The sequence below is a fragment of the Mustela nivalis genome (assembly GCF_964662115.1).
Source record: "Mustela nivalis genome assembly, chromosome: X".
NCBI classification, from domain to species: domain Eukaryota; kingdom Metazoa; phylum Chordata; class Mammalia; order Carnivora; family Mustelidae; genus Mustela; species Mustela nivalis.
In genome coordinates, this window is record NC_139040.1 from 43,718,453 (window position 1) to 43,738,152 (window position 19,700).

At 39.1% G+C, this 19,700-nt stretch overlaps 1 protein-coding gene across 4 annotated transcripts in view; it reads right to left on the bottom strand.

Annotated features, from left to right (window-relative positions):
• Positions 1-1,179: 1,179 nt before the first annotated feature.
• TCEAL9 (transcription elongation factor A like 9) overlaps positions 1,180-19,700 on the bottom strand; it is a 43,957-nt gene continuing 25,436 nt past the window's right edge. Inside the window, exons 3-7 of one of the 4 annotated variants that reach the window (XM_082716934.1) lie at positions 5,865-5,951; positions 4,641-4,798; positions 3,024-3,153; positions 2,453-2,526; positions 1,180-2,047 (exon numbers count right to left, since the gene is read on the bottom strand). In XM_082716934.1, coding sequence (XP_082573060.1) covers positions 1,650-1,964 — 315 coding nt within the window. In that variant the 5' untranslated portion in view covers positions 1,965-2,047; positions 2,453-2,526; positions 3,024-3,153; positions 4,641-4,798; positions 5,865-5,951 and the 3' untranslated portion in view covers positions 1,180-1,649. The remainder of the gene's footprint in view (positions 2,048-2,452; positions 2,527-3,023; positions 3,154-4,640; positions 4,799-5,864; positions 5,952-19,700) is intronic. The other 3 variants (XM_082716936.1, XM_082716933.1, XM_082716935.1) reach the window with 3 other exon arrangements.

The window sequence follows — 19,700 nt, forward strand, 5'->3', positions numbered from 1 at the left end:
ATTGACCCAGAAAGAGTATCAGAGGAAAAATAAAATAACACACAACTGAGAAAACTATGAGCCATTGATATGTATAGGTAGATACATATACAGATTTAGGCTTCAATAGCACTTTTGCATTTCCAAGCAAGGAGGGCAGTATCCCCAAATCTGACTTGAACCTCCCTTTAAAATTTACACAGGTCTAGAGGCATCTGTGGAACTGGCAAAGAGGGCTGCCACCAGTCATCTGGGAGAGATCACTCACCCTAAGGAAATCATCAGAAGATAAAACCATAATCTTTAGGCTCAAAGTGAAGCAATTCTGACTAAAGCATAATGTCTGTTACTCAAATTTGCCTTCTGGTCCAATCCCCAAATTGACCCATCTTGTCAGTCTTATGGGGGAAGTTCAGGCTTGTGGCTAAAATTCCTCACTGTCGAGATATCTTTAAGATATCATGGCCCAAGTTGCCCTTCATAACTATCTATCTAAACTGAAAAAATGGACATTCTTCCCACTTCTGTAGGTCATAGGTCAGTCTGAGGATTCACCCAACTGGGCTTCACTATTTGAGAAATCCAGAACATCATGAGCAGATAGGTAGGGGCCTGGATGAAGGGGACAAACTACCCAATATACATGATAGTAACAAGGGGAGAAGAAAGGGAGGTGGAGCAGGCACCACAGGAAAGAAACAATGGGGCACCCACCTAACAGCTGCCTGGATTTTTTTTTTAAGATTTTATTTATTTATTTGACATTGAGAGAGATCACAAGTAGGCAGAGAGTCAGACAGAGAGAGAAGGGGAAGCAGGTTCCCCGCTGAGCAAAGAGCCTGATGTGGGCCTCAATCCCAGGACCCTGTCTGGATTTATTCTTAAGCTCGGGTAAGAGCTGCTTTATCCATCGTTCCAAATAGCTGATACAAAGCCCTTGGCAGTTGGGATCCTATCTGGGCAGATGGGGGAAATAACCTGTTAAAATAGAGCACACAGTCATTACCTTATTTGGTCCTCACATGATCCCTTAGAGATTATTATCTCTATTTTATGGATGAGAAAAGATAGAAAAAATTTATTCTTCTATCTAAGTAGTGGTCTAGTGGTAACTTGGAGTTCACGTTTGCTTCTAAAATTCTGTCCACATATATTAAGTGCCCCAGTACCTTTAGAAATAAATTGATTGAGTCCTGAATATCACTTCTTTTTTGTTATAAAACTTTTATTATTTTAGCAATAATGTGTGTACATTCTAGGAATAAGGAAAAATACAAATAAGCAGGATAAAAATTACTCATAATCCTACCACTGACTATACTTTTTGTCTTTCATCCTTCACAATTTTTTTCTGTGCACATATGTAATATACAGATGTAGTCTTCCTTTCAAAAATGTGACATTTACATATTACCAAGTAACCTTTTTTTCATTTTATATCCTGGAACCTCTTTTTGTACAAATGAGTAAAGCTCTCCTAAAATAGAGACTTGTATATTGGTTCAAAATATGATAAACAATGAGATGCAGATTAACAAGAGATACATCTAAAATTACTAATAGCAACAAATTAAAAGTAGAAAGATGGACAAAGGTATATCAGGAAAATGCAAATCAAAAGAAAGCTATATGACAATGTTAATATCAGAAAAAATTAAAATCAAGGCAAACTACATTAAATAGGGATAAGGATGATTTCGGTTAACCTTCCAACGCATGACTATAAGTTTGTTTCTTACTCTCCTTATCTCATCTATTTCATTCACTTCTCTAAACATATCTTCCTTGCTTAAATGCCTGTTGTGTATATCTTCTTTAAATTCCTGGAGAGACTGAATCAGCCTCTCTCTAAAAGTTCCTTCTGTTTTTTCCTCCTCCTGGGGCTCTTCTTCCTCCTCTGGCTTTTCCTCAGGCTTTGGCTCTTCCTCAAGCTTTGGTTCACTCTCATTTTCTGGTTTTCCTTCAATTTTTTGACAGGGTTTCATCTTGTGAGTTTCTCTTTCTTCCTTCTTTCCTTTCCTCTTCCTTTCTTTTTTCCTGCTTTATTCCTCTTTGAATACAATTACTTCTAGAAAGCAAGGTGACCGTTAAGTCAAAGGCTTGGTGAATGAACCAGTGCTCTGGACAGAAGTCTCTCATCATTTACTTTCTTCGATTCAGAGCTATCATTAAATATCTTCCACTTGGGAGAATTAATTAGCAATCAGGGCTTCCCTGAGCCTGAGGTTCTAACCTCCACGTTCCACCTCCTTACCTCTCTCTCCTCCCTCCCTCCAGCCCTTTTCAAGGCCCTCCCCAACAAGTTTCTTCGCAAAAGGCAAAACGCAAGATCCTCCTAGAACGGAATGGGTAGGGAGAACAGGCGCGGGGTGGGGATGGGGTGGGGGTGGGGTAGAACTGTCGAGCCCACAACCTCTGTCCCACTCTCGCCCCACTCCACCTCAAGGGTCTTTAAAATATTCCCCTCACCTACCTGTACTGATCCGATCGGTTTCTTCCTCCCCTTTTCTAGCCTTGTGTAGTGCTCGGAACGACAGACCTGCAGACCTGCGGACAAACGGGAAACGCTAGGGGTAGAGGGAGGGTTGGAGAAAGGGGGAGGGTGGGGGAGGGGCGAGCGCTTGGTGGGCCCACCCGCACCTCGTACCTTTTTCCTTATTAAGGTATTTGGTTATGAAAACTTCCCCACTTTCTGTTTCTCCCACTTCTCTCCTCGCCCCACAGTGCAAGTTAGCTCGAATTTCCCATCAGACAGGGAGTAGGAAAAACAGATTATTTCCAAACTATCTTTAAGACTGAGGCGCGGGTTGGCGGGGGAGGGTAGGTCTTGGGAAAGCGGCAGAGGATGATTATTTTTTAAACAATCACAGGTCTCCTTGTCCTTCTCCCGGGACTCCTAGTCCCTTTCCCAAGAGTCACCATTCCCTGCAGACTTGGAGGAGGGCGGTGGAGGGATGGTTTTGGACCAGGGTTCCCTCACAAGTTTCTGCGCTAGGCCACTCCCACCCTAGAAATCCCCAAGCAGTACCTATTTTGACACCAACCTGCAAAATTCCGAGAAGTTGGCTCCTCTTTTCCCTGGCGTCAGGCTCCACCGTCTGCACTGCTAAAGGAAATCTGGTACCCAGACGGGAACAAGGACCAGACTAGCAGGACTTCTGCACACGTCGACTCCTGGTCACGTGAATTGTACGTCACCAGTGAGCTCTGGTCCCCAATCTCCACTCCCACCAAAAGCGCGGCAGAAGTGGGCCCGCCTATACCACCCCCCATACATCTGACTTGTCATTCTTTGTTATTGTTGCCTATCCCGGAGGGCAAAATGTTATTCGTCTTTCTGTGACTACTAGGGAGGGGCTGCATCTTTTTTTCTGGAGCTACTAAACTTTTCTATTTCTTTTAAGAATTGTCACTTCGGTGCCTTCAGCTCTCAGGACAGAACTCCTACATCCGTCGCCCCTCCCCTAGACTCCATTTCATCTGTAGTCTGGTTCCTGGCTGTTGTGGAACAGGGTCGGTTTGGCAACGGGCTGTGTTAAAAAAAAAAAAAAAAAAGGAGCCTGGGACAGGAGTGACATTTTTAAATTTAGTTTTCACTTTATTCTCAATACTTGTAAGTTCTTTTCTTAAACAAGAGTAACATTTTTGTTATAGTCAGAAAAGACTAAAGCAAAATTACTTTAGTTAAATGACTTAACACACGTACAGTCCCGAGAATAGTTCCCTGGCCTGTTGTAAGGGTTCTAAAAGTGCAAGCTATTTCTTTAAAAAAAAATTAAAAATAAATAAAAAAATAAAAGTGCAAGCTATTATTATAATTATACTGGGATTTCATTTGGGGAAAATGATACAAAACTTTTTTTTAAGATTTTATTTATTTATTTGACAGTGGAGCACAAACAGGAAATGGCAGGCAGAGGGAGAGGAAGAAGCAGGCTCCCCTTGAGCACAGAGCCTCATGTGGGTTTCCATCCCAGGTCCCTGGGACCATGACCTGAGCTGAATGAAGGCAGAGGCTTAACCCTCTGAGCTACCCAGGCACCCCGATATAAAACTTTTTAAAAAACAAAATATGTTTCACTTCCAAGTCCTGATGGCAGTATTTCCTAGGCAGCTGCACTGCCTGCAGAATGGTCAGCTGTCAAATTACACATTAGGATCCCAAGTTTCCTCATGTGAAAGGACATCATAAGGGTACACCTCATAGAACTGACTTTTGGGAATTCTAAATGATACCTGGCTCATATTATCTTCAACAGATACAGATTACCTTTCAGCCTCACTTCAGTCTTTTCAAATTCACAAATTTGCCAATACAAATTACATAGTTCTCAGAGGCAACATTTAAAAGATAACAGGAGACATACATGTATTTTTGTTTTGTATCAGTTAGAGTGCCCCTTTGTGAGGCAGAATAAAGAGCTCAACAGATTTTGTAGAAAGAAAAAAACCTTAACCTCATGTTGTTTTTATTTCACTTGCCCTTCTGTCACATTTTCTCTAACTTCTGGGAAGAGTATGTATTTGAGTAACAGAAAACCCAAGATAAAATGGTTCGGACCTGCCAAACAGAATACCGGTGTGACAGATGTTAGTCCCAGTGCCAGACCTAGATTGTGTGACCCTTACTAAGTCACTCTCCCTGCACTGGCCTTACCTACCAAACAGGAGAGCACAGGCAAGCTCTCAGAACTTTAGAAAGAAGCTTGTGATTGGTAAAACATTTCAATATATTGTCCGTAGGAAAACTGAAACATCCTGAATAGCAGCTGCTTTCCTTTAGCTTGAAGAAAATAGTTCCAGAAATCCTTAGAATGTCCTGAAAAGTGAATGATGCTTTACTGCCATTATCTCATTTTATATTCCCAAACCAACCAACCACAAGGAAAATATTTTCATTTCTATTTTATATAATTCATTTCCATTATGTATACATATACACACATTTCTTATTCTAAACAAAGAATTAAAACAATATGCCCAAAGGCATTGTCTCCTTATATCTGAGCAGAAAAGGCTTCAGCCCAAGGGCCCACTTTTAGAGGGTCAGCATCTGACCCTCTTCTGGATGGCTTCTTCCCCAGGTTAGTGAAGAGTCAGTGGGGCAAGATGTTTTTACCTGGAGCCCTCATTTATTTCCTTCTAGACCACACTCTAGATACCTAAGACCCTAGAATATCCTGCCCAAAGGACCTGGAGTGCAAATCCAAGTCCCACTTGTGCCTCTTCTCTAAGTCTATCCTGAGAGTGGGTCACATTCCCTGTGGGTTCACACTAAAGGTAGAATCAATGAGATAGCTGAAAAGTCTCCTTCACACAAGGCTATTTCAAGAAATCTAAAGGAAAGAGTGGATGGCCAGGCCAACAGGAACTCAGAGAAGTCAATGACCAGTTAGCCCAAAATAGTCAGAGAAAGCTTCAAGCAGGGAAAACAAAAACAAAAACAAAAAATATGAAAAACCAACCAACCAAACAAACAAACAAAAACTTGACCTGAGCCTCAGAGGGTGGGCAGGACCTAGATGGAGGGTGGGCAGGAAAGAATAGCAGTCGGACTGAACCTAGGCCTTGTGGTCTTATCATCACCCTAGCCTGTCTCTTGCTGCCTTTCTGGGTAGAAGTCCTCTTGCTCCTCCTTAGGGGGGTTTAATTCTATTGCCAGTGGCTATCATCTGAAAGCAGGGTCAGTGTAAGGACTTTCTGACATGTTCTGCACTTACCCCAAGGATTTTCTCACCTATTTCCAGGTCATGGAATCTGAATTGGTCAACCTTTCTGGACAGGAGTTAGTTAAGCAATTGCTAAGTATTTGAAATACGCATTCTCTTGACCCTATAAAGCCATTTTTAGGTACCCATCCTAAGAAAATATTTAATGGTACTCACAATGATTTGCCACACCAAAGTCCATAGATCTGAATTCCTAGCATCAGTCCTTTGACTTGGACTTGGATAAACAAAGAGAAGCCCCAACTGAAAAGCAGCAATGAAGGAACACAGAGAGAGAATTGTTCTAGGCAATAGCAGATATGTACCCAAGCATGTGCACGTGCACATTTACACACGTGTGTGCACATTCTCATGAGCCAAAGATTTTCCCAGATTATTTTGATAGGAGATAAAGAAGGCAAACATCATGGATTCTGTTAAAACAATTCAAACTACACCAATGGTATGTACCAATTAGAAATGGAAAGTAACCATTATATTGTGCATACATATAAATAAAAAAAGATTAATTGAAAGTTAAGATATCTAGAACTGCATTTCTGTCACAACATACATATATTTATTTGGGAGCATTTAAAATACAAGCATATAGGGGCGCCTGGGTGGCTCAGTGGGTTAAGCCTCTGCCTTTGGCTCAGGTCATGATCTCAGGGTCCTGGGATCGAGCCCCACATCGGGCTCTCTGCTCAACAAGGAGCCTGCTTCCCTCTCTCTCTCTCTCTCTCTCTCTGCCTGCCTTTCTGCCTACTTGTGATCTCTGTCTGTCAAATAAACAAATAAAATCTTCTTTTAAAAATAAATAAATAAATAAATGAAATATGAGCATATAATTAAATTGCACCATAATATACGTATAGTCCACAAAATTAATTCCTATAAAATTTCAGGTTGTGTTATTAAAAGATGAATGAATGATGTGAGCCTCTTTGGTTAGCTGGGTGCAAAATCCAAATCCCTCAGGGACTCCACTGAGTTCTGAGGCCACCTTGTAACAGTTGTTTACTCTACACTGGTGCTTAAATGTCATCCTTCCATTTCTGCCTTTCCCCATACCCCATCACCCACCATATTATATCCAATGCCATCTTATTGTGGGGTCTTATTGTGTTTCTATATCATAGTAGAAATGCGAATGAATATACACCGAACTATTCCCACAGGATATATTTGAGAATGAACATTTAATATAAAGGCAACTTTTACTTTCTAAGTGTTGTGTTTATATATTTAAATTTTCTCTTTAATAGTCATGTATTAATTAATAATATTCAGAAAAATTAGAGAAACCTTTGTAAACATGCAGAAGAAATAAAATACCTTGTCAACCATAGTTTATTGAAATGGAAGTGTTTTTATAATATATTGGTGTGTGAGAAAGGCAGGTTACAAAATATAACTTGCAGAGGATCTAATTTTAAAAAGTAATATGCGTGTAGCTACTTATATGTATGTATGCATAGCAAATATTATGGAACAATATACACCAAAATATTAAAAGTGGGTACGATTGGATGATTGGTGGGCTTATGGGTGATTTGTGCTCTCTTTTTATATACTTCTTTGTGGATTCTTTTACATTTTCTCAGTGGGGGTGTGTAACTTCTATAATAAAGAGTAGTCTGTAAACAGTGCAATCTTATTTCATAGCACATATTTCACATATATACTTCTTCTGTAGTGGAGTAGGATCTGATATAAGAGCTCCACTACCTTTTTAAGGCCCTTGCAATGGTTGAATTTTTCATATTTGGTTCCCTTGCCTTGTTTGTGAGTAATATACATTAAAATGAGACTCTTCTTATTTTTCTGACTATGCCTTCTCCAATCTAAGTTTGAGATAGTCAAGCTGTAACACTAGTCATACATAGGAAAGGGAGGAATCTCTTCCCTAAATTTTACCTGGTGAGAAACCTTTCTTCCTAAGATAGTGTTTTGCCAGAAAGAGTAATATTGTTAGCAATAATATATTTTGAAAAGTTTTTTAATAGATTTTATTTATTTATTTGAGAGAGAGACACACAATGATAGAGGGAACATAAGCAGGGGGAGTGGGAGAAGGAGAAGCAGGCCTCTCGCTGAGCAGACAGCCTGATTTGGGGCTGGATCCCATGACCCTGGGATCATGACCTGAGCTGAAGGCAGCCGCTAATGACTGAGCCACCCAGGCACCTAGCAATAATATATTTTAAGCAGATTATAAAATAGTTTTAGTTACCAGTTCACCAATTCAATACTTTTTTCTTTTTTTAAGTAGGCTCCATGCCCAGTGTGGAGCCCAGCATAGGGCTTGAACTCACAACCCTGAGATCGAGGCCTGGGATGAGATCAAGAGTCAGACGCTTAACTGACTGAGCCACCCAGGCACTGCCCACCCGCCTGGAACTCAATTCTTTTAGAAATACACATGAATAGAAAAAGAAAATATTTTATTTTTGGCTCTGCTTGACAAATAGCATTTATCTATAGTTCCCTGACTTTTTTTCCAATGAAAATTTTTTACTTTTACAAATACACACAATAAATATTATTATTTAAAAGCAGGCTATAAAACAATGTGTATAAAATTATCTTAGCTATATTCAAAAATACATTTGGAGGAAAACCCTCAAAAATCTACACTCAATTTCATTTATCTGATGACTCTCAAACATATATCTTATTCCCTCATTATCAGTAAATATTAATTAGGTGCTTACTAGGTGTTGTCAACCCAAATCCACAGGTCTCTTCCAGACTTTTCTTCTCAATTATCATCCCAGATTGGATGTGTTAGTGCAATGAAGTTGCAGCTGGCTGGATTCTAAAGTCAGCATAAGTCAGTGAAATCCTACCTAGTCAAATTTACCTATGAAATATTTAGATCCCTACTTCATAGCATATTAACATAAGTTGCAATGTTAGTGGGGGAAAAATCATAACAAAGTATTTAATCTTATCAGTATATAAGTTTTATGATAATGTGGATTTTTTAAATTTTATGTCTATAATTCTTAAATATTTTCTAAATTCATTTGTTTATCTGGATTACACACACAGAACAATGAAATACACATTTTTAAGATAACTCAACTTGTTCTTACTGTATTTCATCATGTTAAAATTAACAGTAATTAAGTCAATTCTCTGCTGCTTAATATTTAGGTTTCCTCTACATATTTTTTCTATCATAAGCCAAGCCATCACTGAAATCTTTGCACAAAATCATAGTTACTCCCTAAGGAAAAATTTCAAAAATTGAAATTGCTACATCTAAAGGTTTGAAAAATCTTACGAATTTTAAATGTATATTGCGAAAGGGCCTACAAGTTAATTTAATCAATTTACAAGTGTACTGAGAGTCCATATGCATAACCTCACATAAAATAGCTAGTATGATTTTTTAAAAAATTCCTCAGTTTGACAGGTGAATAAGAATGAAGTTTTCATTTGTATATTTTGACCACTAGGGAGTCTGAAAAACTTATACTTGGTTCTCCACATAGATGTCTTCTTTGGTCAATAACTTTTTGATGTCTTTTCACCAGTTTTCAGGTAGTGATAACTACTGTTATTCTGTTGAGTTTTTTAAAGAGCATTTTATTACAGAAAACTATTGTTTCAGTTCGTCTCATTGGTTGTAAGGAATAGATACTTAGGCTAGCTCAGCTGAAGCAGGATCCATGATAAGTATTTATGGGGCAGTAAATAGCACTATGATGTTAAGGGAATCTGAAAACAAACAGTCAGTTTCTAGTGGACCTCTAGGCGCCAGAACCAGCACACTATAGTGCTCTGCCATTAACTTGGCTCAGCTGCTGTCTCATTCCCCCTTCCTCTAACATCCCCTTCCCCTTTCTGTGTCTTGGCTCTACCTCATAGTTTAAGCTTCCTCATAATGCCACCCTGCTCATGTATTAGGCTTTCTCAGGTTCCTATGGTACAACAATTTCCCCCCAAAATTTCATGTACCTCACTAGCCCTAAACATGCACAAACTTGTTTAGAATTTTAAGCCATCCATAGACCTCCTGGGTTGAGAACACTTGGTCTAGGTTAATTGATACAGTCAGTGAATGGGGGATGCCTGGGTGGCTCAGTCTGTTAAGTGTCTGCCTTCAGATTGGGTCATGATCTCAGGATCTTGGGATGGAGCCCTGCATCAGGCTCTCTGCTAAGGAGGAAGCCTGATTCTGCTGCTCCCCCTGCTTGTGCTCTCTCTCATTCACTCTCTCTCTCAAATAAATAAATAAAACATTTTTTAAAAAGCCTCTCAAAAGTGGAAACATTAGATCATTTCTCTAAAACAGGACAAAAAAAGACACTTAAGCTCTATAGACATTAATTTACTGAACATGTACAGTGTTGATTTGTTTTTGAAAAATTTAGGTTTAAAATTGTCTAATTAGTCTGTATTTTCAAAAAAAATATTTAGGAAGCATTATTAGAACATTTTCTAATTGACAAATACAAACATGACCAAGTTATGAAGGATTTCCTATTTAATAAAAAAATTATTTTTTTAAATTATTTTTTTAAAATTTTATTTGTTTATTTGACAGAGAGATCACAAGTAGGCAGAGAGGCAGGCAGAGGGAGAGAGAGGAGGAATCAGGCTCCCTGCTGAGCAGAGAGCCTGCTGTGGTGCTTGATCCCAGGACCCTGGGATCATGACCTGAGCCGAAGGCAGAGGCTTTAACCCACTGAGCCACCCAGGCACCCCCAAAATTTATTTTTTTAATTATAAATTACTTTTCTCCCCAAAGAGTCATACTGTCTTAAACATTATGAACAATTAGCTCTTTCATTTGTAGCTGATGCAAAATATTTTCTATTGGTTATAAGTTAATTTACTCAAATAACAAGGCACTCCTGCGAAAAGAGAAATCTTGGGATACTCATTCTCTCCCTCACCCAAAATGTAAGTATTGTATTTCTATAATGTAAAAAACCAAAGAATTTTAAATTTTAAAAAATGAAACAGAAAAGTACACAGAAGAAAAGTTAATGTTCCACTTTCCACTCCCAGCCTCCTTTCCTGATACCTAACTTTATGTCCATTCAGGTGCAAGCAAGGGCCTCAGGAGAAAAATAACGACAAGGGTGAGAGGACACCAGGAGAAGGAACTGGTTGGGGGGCAGGGGAAATGAGGAAAGGGCTAATTCCACAAGAATTGCAAATGGACAGTGACTCAAGAGAAAAGGCTGCCTCTTGCTGATGATTAGAGAAAGCCAAAGACTCTACCTGGCCTCCTGAAATGCCAAAGTGGAAAAAGAGACATTCCAGATCCAGTGTGACAGGAGAAGGAGGGGATGAAGTTTTCCCACCGCCCTGCTTGAGTGGAAGGGAGGACTGGAAGTCTATACCCCACTGTGACGTGGCTGTCACATGACTGGAGTCTATTTGGGCCCAAGTCCCTTTCTTGCTTTGTATCCTGAGTAAAGACTCCTGTTGCAGAGGAGGAAAACCTTAAGTCAATGAATGGGGGCAGAACAATTGTCCAGGAACGCCCTGGATTTGTGTTCTGGCTTGAGCTGACTGGACTAACTCTGGCACCAGGATGGCTGGCAGCTGAAGGCAGAACCACTAATTGGGATAGCCTTCGTTCTTGACACCCCCTACTTACCCAAAGTCCACTGTGGGTTGTCCTGGGGGCAAGCAGTGTATGAATATGGATACACGGGTACACTCTGGAAAGCTTTCAACTTACACAAGCCCCGCTCCCTGTGTCCCATGCCCTTTTGGTGCAAAACATTTTGGTAATAGAGGAGTGGAAATGAATCAGAGCAGAAGGCAACAGAAATACACAGAAGGTAAAAGTTCTGTTTTAAGTAGTATACCCTCTTCCACCATTGTGGGTATTTAAAAGACCAGGAATACTGGAGGCAGAGGGTGGCTTTGGAGAAAGAAGTAATATAAAAAGTGACAAAACTGGGACACAAGGTGCTGGGAGGTGAGGGGCGAGTGGAAGGTCTGCAGCGAGCTCTTGGCTGCAGTTGCCAGGGATCCTCCCACCCCGTTCCTCTGCGGGTCAGCGGGTCAGGGCTGCATGCCTCCCAGCAAGAATGCGTACGTGAAAGGGGAAAAAGGCTACAAGGATAGGCTCGGGTCGGTGCGAGGAACAGTGGTGGAGATGGGAAACACACCCTTTCTAGGGCTCCCCTCCGGGTCTTCCTTTTTGGTGAATGCAGTAAGTCCCGGGGAAGGTATCTACAGGAAAGATGGTGAGCTTCAGAAGAGGGAGGAAAAGAGGAGCGAGCTGGGAGAGGGGTGAGTGGAGGAGGGGCTGTGACTGGATGTCCACTAGAGGGCGCAAGAGTCCTCTCAGGTGGGAAAAATTGAATTGAAAACAAAACAAAACAAATCCCTCCTGATATGGGAACATTGAAAGGCACATAGTAGGGCCCCTGTCCTGGGTCCTAATCTTTCCACCAAGCATTCAGTTCTTTCGTTTGGCTTTTGTCTCCTAGGAGTAATGGAGTCTAAAGAAAATAAGCGGGCGGGTCCAGGGAGGGATTTCAACATGGAAAACGTCCTCCAGGAAAGAAAAGGGAAAAAGGAGGAGAAAAAGGTCTCTCTGCAGAATGGAAAGGAAGACACCACCCCCCCCCCCGCCCCCATGAGAGGGAATGAAGACAAAGAGCCTGAAGGCAATAATGGAGTTGGGCTCCACTTTCCCCGGGTTTTAGAATAGGAGTGCCCAATTGTTGTGTCAATAACACCAACATGGTAGATGTAGATGACATGGAATGGTTCACGGAAGGGATGAGAGAGTTAAACTCAGGTAAATAAAGTTAAGGTAGAGTCCACATGGCCTTAATGAAATTACTCTCAGCATCACCACCATGATGAGTTTTTCTTTATGCTTTAAAAACTAAGGTTTACTCTGGAGTTACTACTTTTCAAGTATGGCTTTCTGTTTCTTCACCTTTTCTTTCTTTCTTTTTTTAGAATATTTTATTTATTTGTTTGACAGACAGAGATCACAAGTAGGCAGAGAGGCAGGCAGAGAGAGAGAAGAGGAAGCAGGCTCCCCATGGAGCAGAGAGCCCAATGTGGGGCTTGATCCCAGGACCCTAGGATCAGGACCTGAGCAGAAGGCAGAGGCTTTAACCCACTGAGCCACCCAGGCGCCCCCTTTCACCTTTTCTTGATATAATTTTGCTGATTCAATTACTTCAGAGCTTTTAGTATTGCCAACTCCTATTTGAATATTGCATTCCGAATAAATCAAGTCAACAGAGGTGTTTCACACATTTGAATAGAAAGATGGTCAATATTTATTTATTTGAGTATAGGTGACACACAATATTACATTTGTTTCAGGTGTACAATTCACTATTGATTTTATTTTATTTAAGATTTTATTTATTTACTTGACAGAGAGAGACACAGAAAGAGAGGAAACACAAGCAGAGGGAGAGGGAGAGGCAGGCCTCCCACAGAGCAGGGAGCCCAAAGGGGAGCTCAATCAGATCAAGACCTGAGCCAAAGGCAGCCACTTAACGACTGAGCCACCCAGGTGCCCCTCATTATGGATTTTTTTTAAATTTTTTATTTTTTATAAACATATATTTTTATCCCCAGGGGTACAGGTCCAGAAGAATCATTATGGATTTTAAAATGAAAAAGTTACAGAGCAATGTGTAAATTTATTGCTACTTATTTTTTAATTATGTATTATATATATATGAAGTCTTAAATGTATCTACTAAAATGGGGCTGTTTATCTTTATATGTCATACTTATAGATGGATTAAAATTTTTTGTCTTTCATACTTTCCAAGGATTTGTATATATTACTCGTATCCTTAAATATAATAAAAATAGTTAAAGTAATGTGTCAATCACCTTTTTTAGTGCCATTTAATATAAACTTGTTGAAAGAATTTAAAAAGTGCATTTCAAGTTACTTTTTTTTAGAATTTACTTAGTATTATAACTCCAGTACTTATTACCATAACTTTAAAGGGTCACTCTTGTGACCTGTGAAAAGTGTTGGAGGCTACTGCATGGTTGGAGGCTACGGCATGGCTGGAGTCAAGGATCAAACCAGGCCCTGACTTGTGTCTCCTTCAAAGTCTGGACACCTTGACAAGGTTAAGAATGGGAAAGTTGAGTAACACTGAGAAAGGGTCTGTGCTATGTGTCGTGCGCTCCCCTATATGACTTCCCACACACTCTCCCTACAAAAGGGAACAATGTGGTCAGGGTCATGAATTCTTAGTTGGTCCTTGTTGTTCCTGTACCTCCCACAACCCACTCCCTGGTTGATTGTCTTGCTAATGTCTTTAGCTGAAATTACCTGGCATCAAGAGGTTTGCTTGTAAGTTGATGTAAACTTGTTATAAAAACTTGCGGTCATCTGACTAGGTACCCATGTATTACTCCTCCTATTGTGGTTTGCCTTATAAATGATTGTAAGATGTGGAATAAAATCCGTACTGTTGGACATCCTCCTCAGTGCTCCTCCTGCCCCCATCTCTTTGTCTCTTAATTCTTTTCACTATCCTCTTAACCCTCACGTTTTCCTGGTCAATTTGTTGCACTGGCCGTGACAGAAAAGGGAATACTATTTGCCTCCTAGAGCTGCTGAGTAAATCAGATGTGGTACTGAATGTGTGAACTGTGTTGACTTAGACCCTACCCCATGTGCTTGCCTTTTCAGAACTGTAAACCCCAGAGATACTCATGGAGGGCTGAGAGATATCTAACCTGTGTCCAGGAACAAGTTCAGGTAGCTGAAAAGTGGGTGCCACCCTTCCCTGGATTCTGCCATATCTTAGACTCTACTGTCACCTCTCATTCATCTTTTTCCATATGCTAACAGTGGTTGATGTTGGGGTCTTCAAGGTGACAAAACCCCACTGATTTCTATGAGATCATTGTGACACTTATGAAGGTGGGTACCACAAAAATGTGCCTCAGTAATTGAACATCTTAGTCAAGATCTTAGTAAAAATAGGCCTTTTCTGTTTTACTTATGAGTCCTCTGCTCTCCAGAGACTCAGACATGATTCCATTTGGATGGAGAGTGTTGGGTCAACACATGAATATGAGACTTCATTAATAAAGTAAATGATGAATAAAATAAAATGATAGCTTAAACAATTGGAGTAGTCATTTATTATCTTAATTATAATAAAGACTATGTTGGTTTTCTATACATTTTAGTAGTGGAAATTTCAAGAATAACACAACATTGGCTTTTTATGCCTCCCACGTTCTTGCCACAGTTGACTTCTGGGCAGATCCACCCACTAGGGCAACAGGCATACATGAAGTATATAAATTCCAGGCATTTTCACCTTCTTACATCAAAGCAGAGTAATACCCCCAAAACCTGATCTTGTCCCTACATGAAGGAGTTTAAAATATTTTATAAGATTAAAAAATCCATAAAAATGTTATCAATTAATCCTCTGCAAAATTGTGTCATTCTTAGCAAGTAGAGTTTCTTAATCAGCCTTATATTCCTAGTGCCTATTGTAATGTTTGACACATTGTAAATGTTGAATAAATGTTCACTATGCACATTATGACTCTGTGGGGATCCTTGTCCTTGAGGCAGTTCTAACTCTTAACTAAAGAACAGCAAGTAAGTAATTTTATTTCTCTAGAGGCCAACTTATATTTCCTAAGGAGCCTAGTAGGGTCTGGATGGCATGCCAAATTAAAACATGAATAAAATTTAATTTGATTTGCAAATTAAATGTGTCACATAGACTGCCTGCTTTAGAATTTTCTCTCTCTCTTGCTAACAATGTAGACTTTAGCACCCCTTCCTATATTCCATGATTTAAACACACTTATAACTGGGCCCCAAAACATACATTATTATCATGCTTCTCTGAGAGAATCTAATGTGGACTAACACTGGAGAACCATGGTAGTGCAGTAGAAATACAATTATATTGAGTATTGACTTAGTCTGTTTGGGCTGCAATAACAAAAGTACCATAGACTGGGTGGCTTAAATAACAGAAAATTATTTCTTGTAGTACTGGATGCTGGGAAGTCCAAGATAAGAACCTGGCATCTTGATTTGATGTCTGGAGAGGGTCCATTTCATGTTTCAAGTCTCCTTGCTTTCCATATCACATAAAGAGCAAGGGAGCATGCAGAGGTCTCCTTTATAGGGGCACTAATCCCATTCACAAGAGGTCCACCCTCAGGACCTAATCACTTCCCAAAGGCCAAACCCCTAATTACTACCAAGGTGGGGATTAACTTTCAACATATTAATTTGGCAGGGGGACACATTTAGTCTATGGTAAGTACAAATATGCCTAGAAAAAGACTGCAAGGAAATACCTCAAAATGTCAGAGATCCTAGCAATGCATATATCACATGACCTAAACTGTCTTATTCTATTATTAGTATCTGTTAAAAAAAATCATTCAACATTTTTCATATTATAAAACATAATAAAATATGTATGTAGATTATATGTGATGGTTTTATTTTTTTCTCAAAAAAAGTGTTTCTGAATCAATGGTATATGTTGCTGATGCTGCAATCTAATAATCAAGAAAGTTAGGTGTATAAATATATAGAGAAGTGTGCATACAAATAAGACCTAAAGAAACTCACCACTGGTGATATTTGGAATGGATGTGTAATTGAAGGCAAAATTTTTGTTGTATGTACGTCAATGTCAGGTTCTTTTTTTTTTTTAAATATTTTATTTATTTATTTGACAGACAGAGATCACAAGTAGGCAGAGAGGCAGGCAGAGAGAGAAAAGGAAGCAGGCCCCCCGCCGAGCAAGCAGAGAGCCCGATGTGGGGCTCGATCCCAGGACCCTGGGGTCACGACCTGAGCTAAAAGCAGAGGCCTTAACCCACTGAGCCACCCAGGCGCCCCAATGTCAGGTTCTTATATTTTATTTTTTTCTACAGTTCCAATCGTATTGCAATTAAAACAATTCTGACTATATGTCATCATATTAGTTCAGAATATGCATAAAACAATGGTAATAGTAACAATATTCATAATGCAGAAAAAGCATTTGACAAAGTACAACATCTATTCGTGAAGTAACCCTCAACAAAGTAGGTTTAGAGGGAGTATACCTCAACATAAAAAAGGCGATATATGAAAAACCCACAGCTAATATCAACCTCAATGGGCAAAAACTGAGAGCTTTTCCTCTACAGTCAGGAACAAGACAGGGATGTCCACTCTCATCGCTGTTCTTTTTAACATAGTGCTGGAAGTCCTAGCCACAGTAATCAGAATATAACGAGAAATAAAAGGCATCCAAATCAGCAAGGAAGAAGTAAAACTTCCATTATTTCCAGACGACATGATACTCTATATAGAAAACCCAAAAGGCTCCATCAAAAACTGCTAGAACTTACCAACAGATTCAGTAAAGCTGCAGGATATAAAATCAATGTACAGAAATCTGTTGCATTTCCACACACTAATAATGAAGCAGCAGAAAGAGAAATTAATGGAATCAATCCCATTTACAATTGCACCAAAAACAATAAGATACCTAGTAATTAACTTAACCAAAGAGGTGAAAGAACTGTATTCTGAAAACTATAAAACACTGATGAAAGAAATTGAAAAAGACCCAAAGGAATGGAAAGACATTCCATGCTCATGGATTGGAAGAAGGAAGAACAAATGTTAAACTATCTATACCACCCAAAACAATATACATATTTATCACAATCCCTATCAACATACCAACACCAACAAACAATCCTAAAATTTGTATGGAACCAAAAAGTACCCTGAATAGACAAAGTTATCTTGAAAAAGAAAAGCAAAGCTGGAGCCATCACAATTCCAGACTTCAAGTTATGTCACAAAGCTGTACTGATCAAAACAGTATGGTACTGGCAAAAAATAGACACATTGATCAATAGAACAGAACAGAAAACCCAGAACTAAAGGCACAATTATATGGTCAATTAATCTTTGGCAAAGGAGGAAGAATATGCAATGGAAAAAAGACAGTCTCATTAACAAATGGTATTAGGAAAAATGGACAGCTACATGCAAAAGGAAAGCTACATGCAAAAGAAGAGTTGTAAAATTGAACAACTTTCCACTTTCTTATGCCATACACAAAAATAAATAAAAAATGTATATATGTAAATGTGACACAGGAAACCATCAAAACCCTAGAGGAAAACAAAGGAAGTAACCTCTTTGATATTGGACAGAACAACTTCTTTCTAGATATATTTCCTGAGGCAAGGAAAACAAAAGCAAAAATAAACATTGGGACTTCATCAAAATAAGATGCTTCTGCACAGTGAAGTAAACATCAAAACTAAAAGCCGACCTACAGAATGGGAGATGATATTTGCAAATGACATATGTGATAAAGACTTAGTATACAAATGATATAAAGAACTTCTAGGGGTGTCTGGGTGGCTCATTTGTTAAGCATCTGCCTTCTGCTCAGGTCATGATCCCAGGGTCCTGGGATCGAGCCCCGTTCAGGCTTCCTGATCTGTGGGAAGCCGCTTCTCCCTTTCTCATTCGCCCTGCTTGTGTTCCCTTTCTCGCTCTCTCTCTCTCTGTCAAATAATTTTTAAAAAGAGTTTCTACAACTCAATACCCTAAAAATGAACAATCAAATTAGAAAATGGGGAGAAAGCATGAATAGAAATTTCCCCAAAGAAGACATCAAGGGACCCACAGACAAATCAAAAGATATTCAACATCACTTATCATCAGGGAAATGAGAATCAAAGCCACAATGAAGGATCACTTCACACTTGTTAGAATGGATAAAATCAACAATACAAGGAAGAACAGATATTGGTGAGGACATGATGAAAGGGAAAGGGAAGCCTCTTGTACTGTTGGTAGGAATGCAAGCTGGCGTAGCCACTCTGGAAAATGGTATGGAGTTTCCTGAGAAAGTTAAAAATAAAACTACCCTATGATCCAGCAGTTGTACTACTAGGTATATACCCAAAGAATACAAAAATGCTAATTCAAGGGGATACATGCACCCCAAAGCATATAGAAGCATTATCTACAATAGCCGAATTATGGAAATAGTCCAAATGCTATTGACTGATGAATGGATAAAGAAGATGAGGTATATGTATATAATGAAATATTACTCAGCCATAGAAAATAATGACATAATGCCATTTGCAAGGACATAGATGGATCCAGAGAGTACAATGCTACCCAAAGTCAGTCAGTCAGAGAAAGACAAATGCCATATGATTTCACTCATATGTGGAATTTAAGAAACAAAATGAACAAAGGAAAAAAGAGAGAGACAAATCAATCATATGATACCTGTCAAGAAATAGGCTCTTAACTATAGAGGACAAACTGATGGTTACCAGAGGTGGGCAGGAGGATGGGTGAAATAGGTGAAGAGGATTAAAGAGTACACTTATCATTATGAGCAGTGAGTAATGTATAGAATTGTTGATTCACTACAGTGTATACCTGAAACTAATGTAACACTGTATGTTAACAATATTGGAATTAAAACTTAATTTAAAAAGGTATATTATGCAAACTGTGTCTATAAAAAAGCTATTGTTGCTTTTTAAATATCAACCCAGATAGAATTTAAGGCAATGGGGATTTATAAAAAAGGATATTTAATAAAGAAAAAAAGACCAATCCACCAGGATTGTATTATGATACCTAATTTATATGCACCTAAAGACATAAAGCAAAAATAAAAACCAAAATAAAAGGAAGAGTAGAAAAATCCACAATCATAGTGACAAAAAATAACAGAAGTTTCTTGGTAACTAATTGTACAGTCAGAAAAATATCAGTAAGGATATAAAAAAATTTACCCATGATAGCCTCAGGATACTTGGTAAGAGTCCAGGCATTGGAACAAAATCCACGCACTGCCTCTTACTAGCTGTGTGACCCTCACTATTTTTATATCATAAACTCCCTTCCTAAACTAATGAGAACTATAGACTCTCTCCTTAGCATATACATACACCTTGAATAAATGGATTCATCCATCCCTACGCACATATGTGCATTTAATTTTGAACACA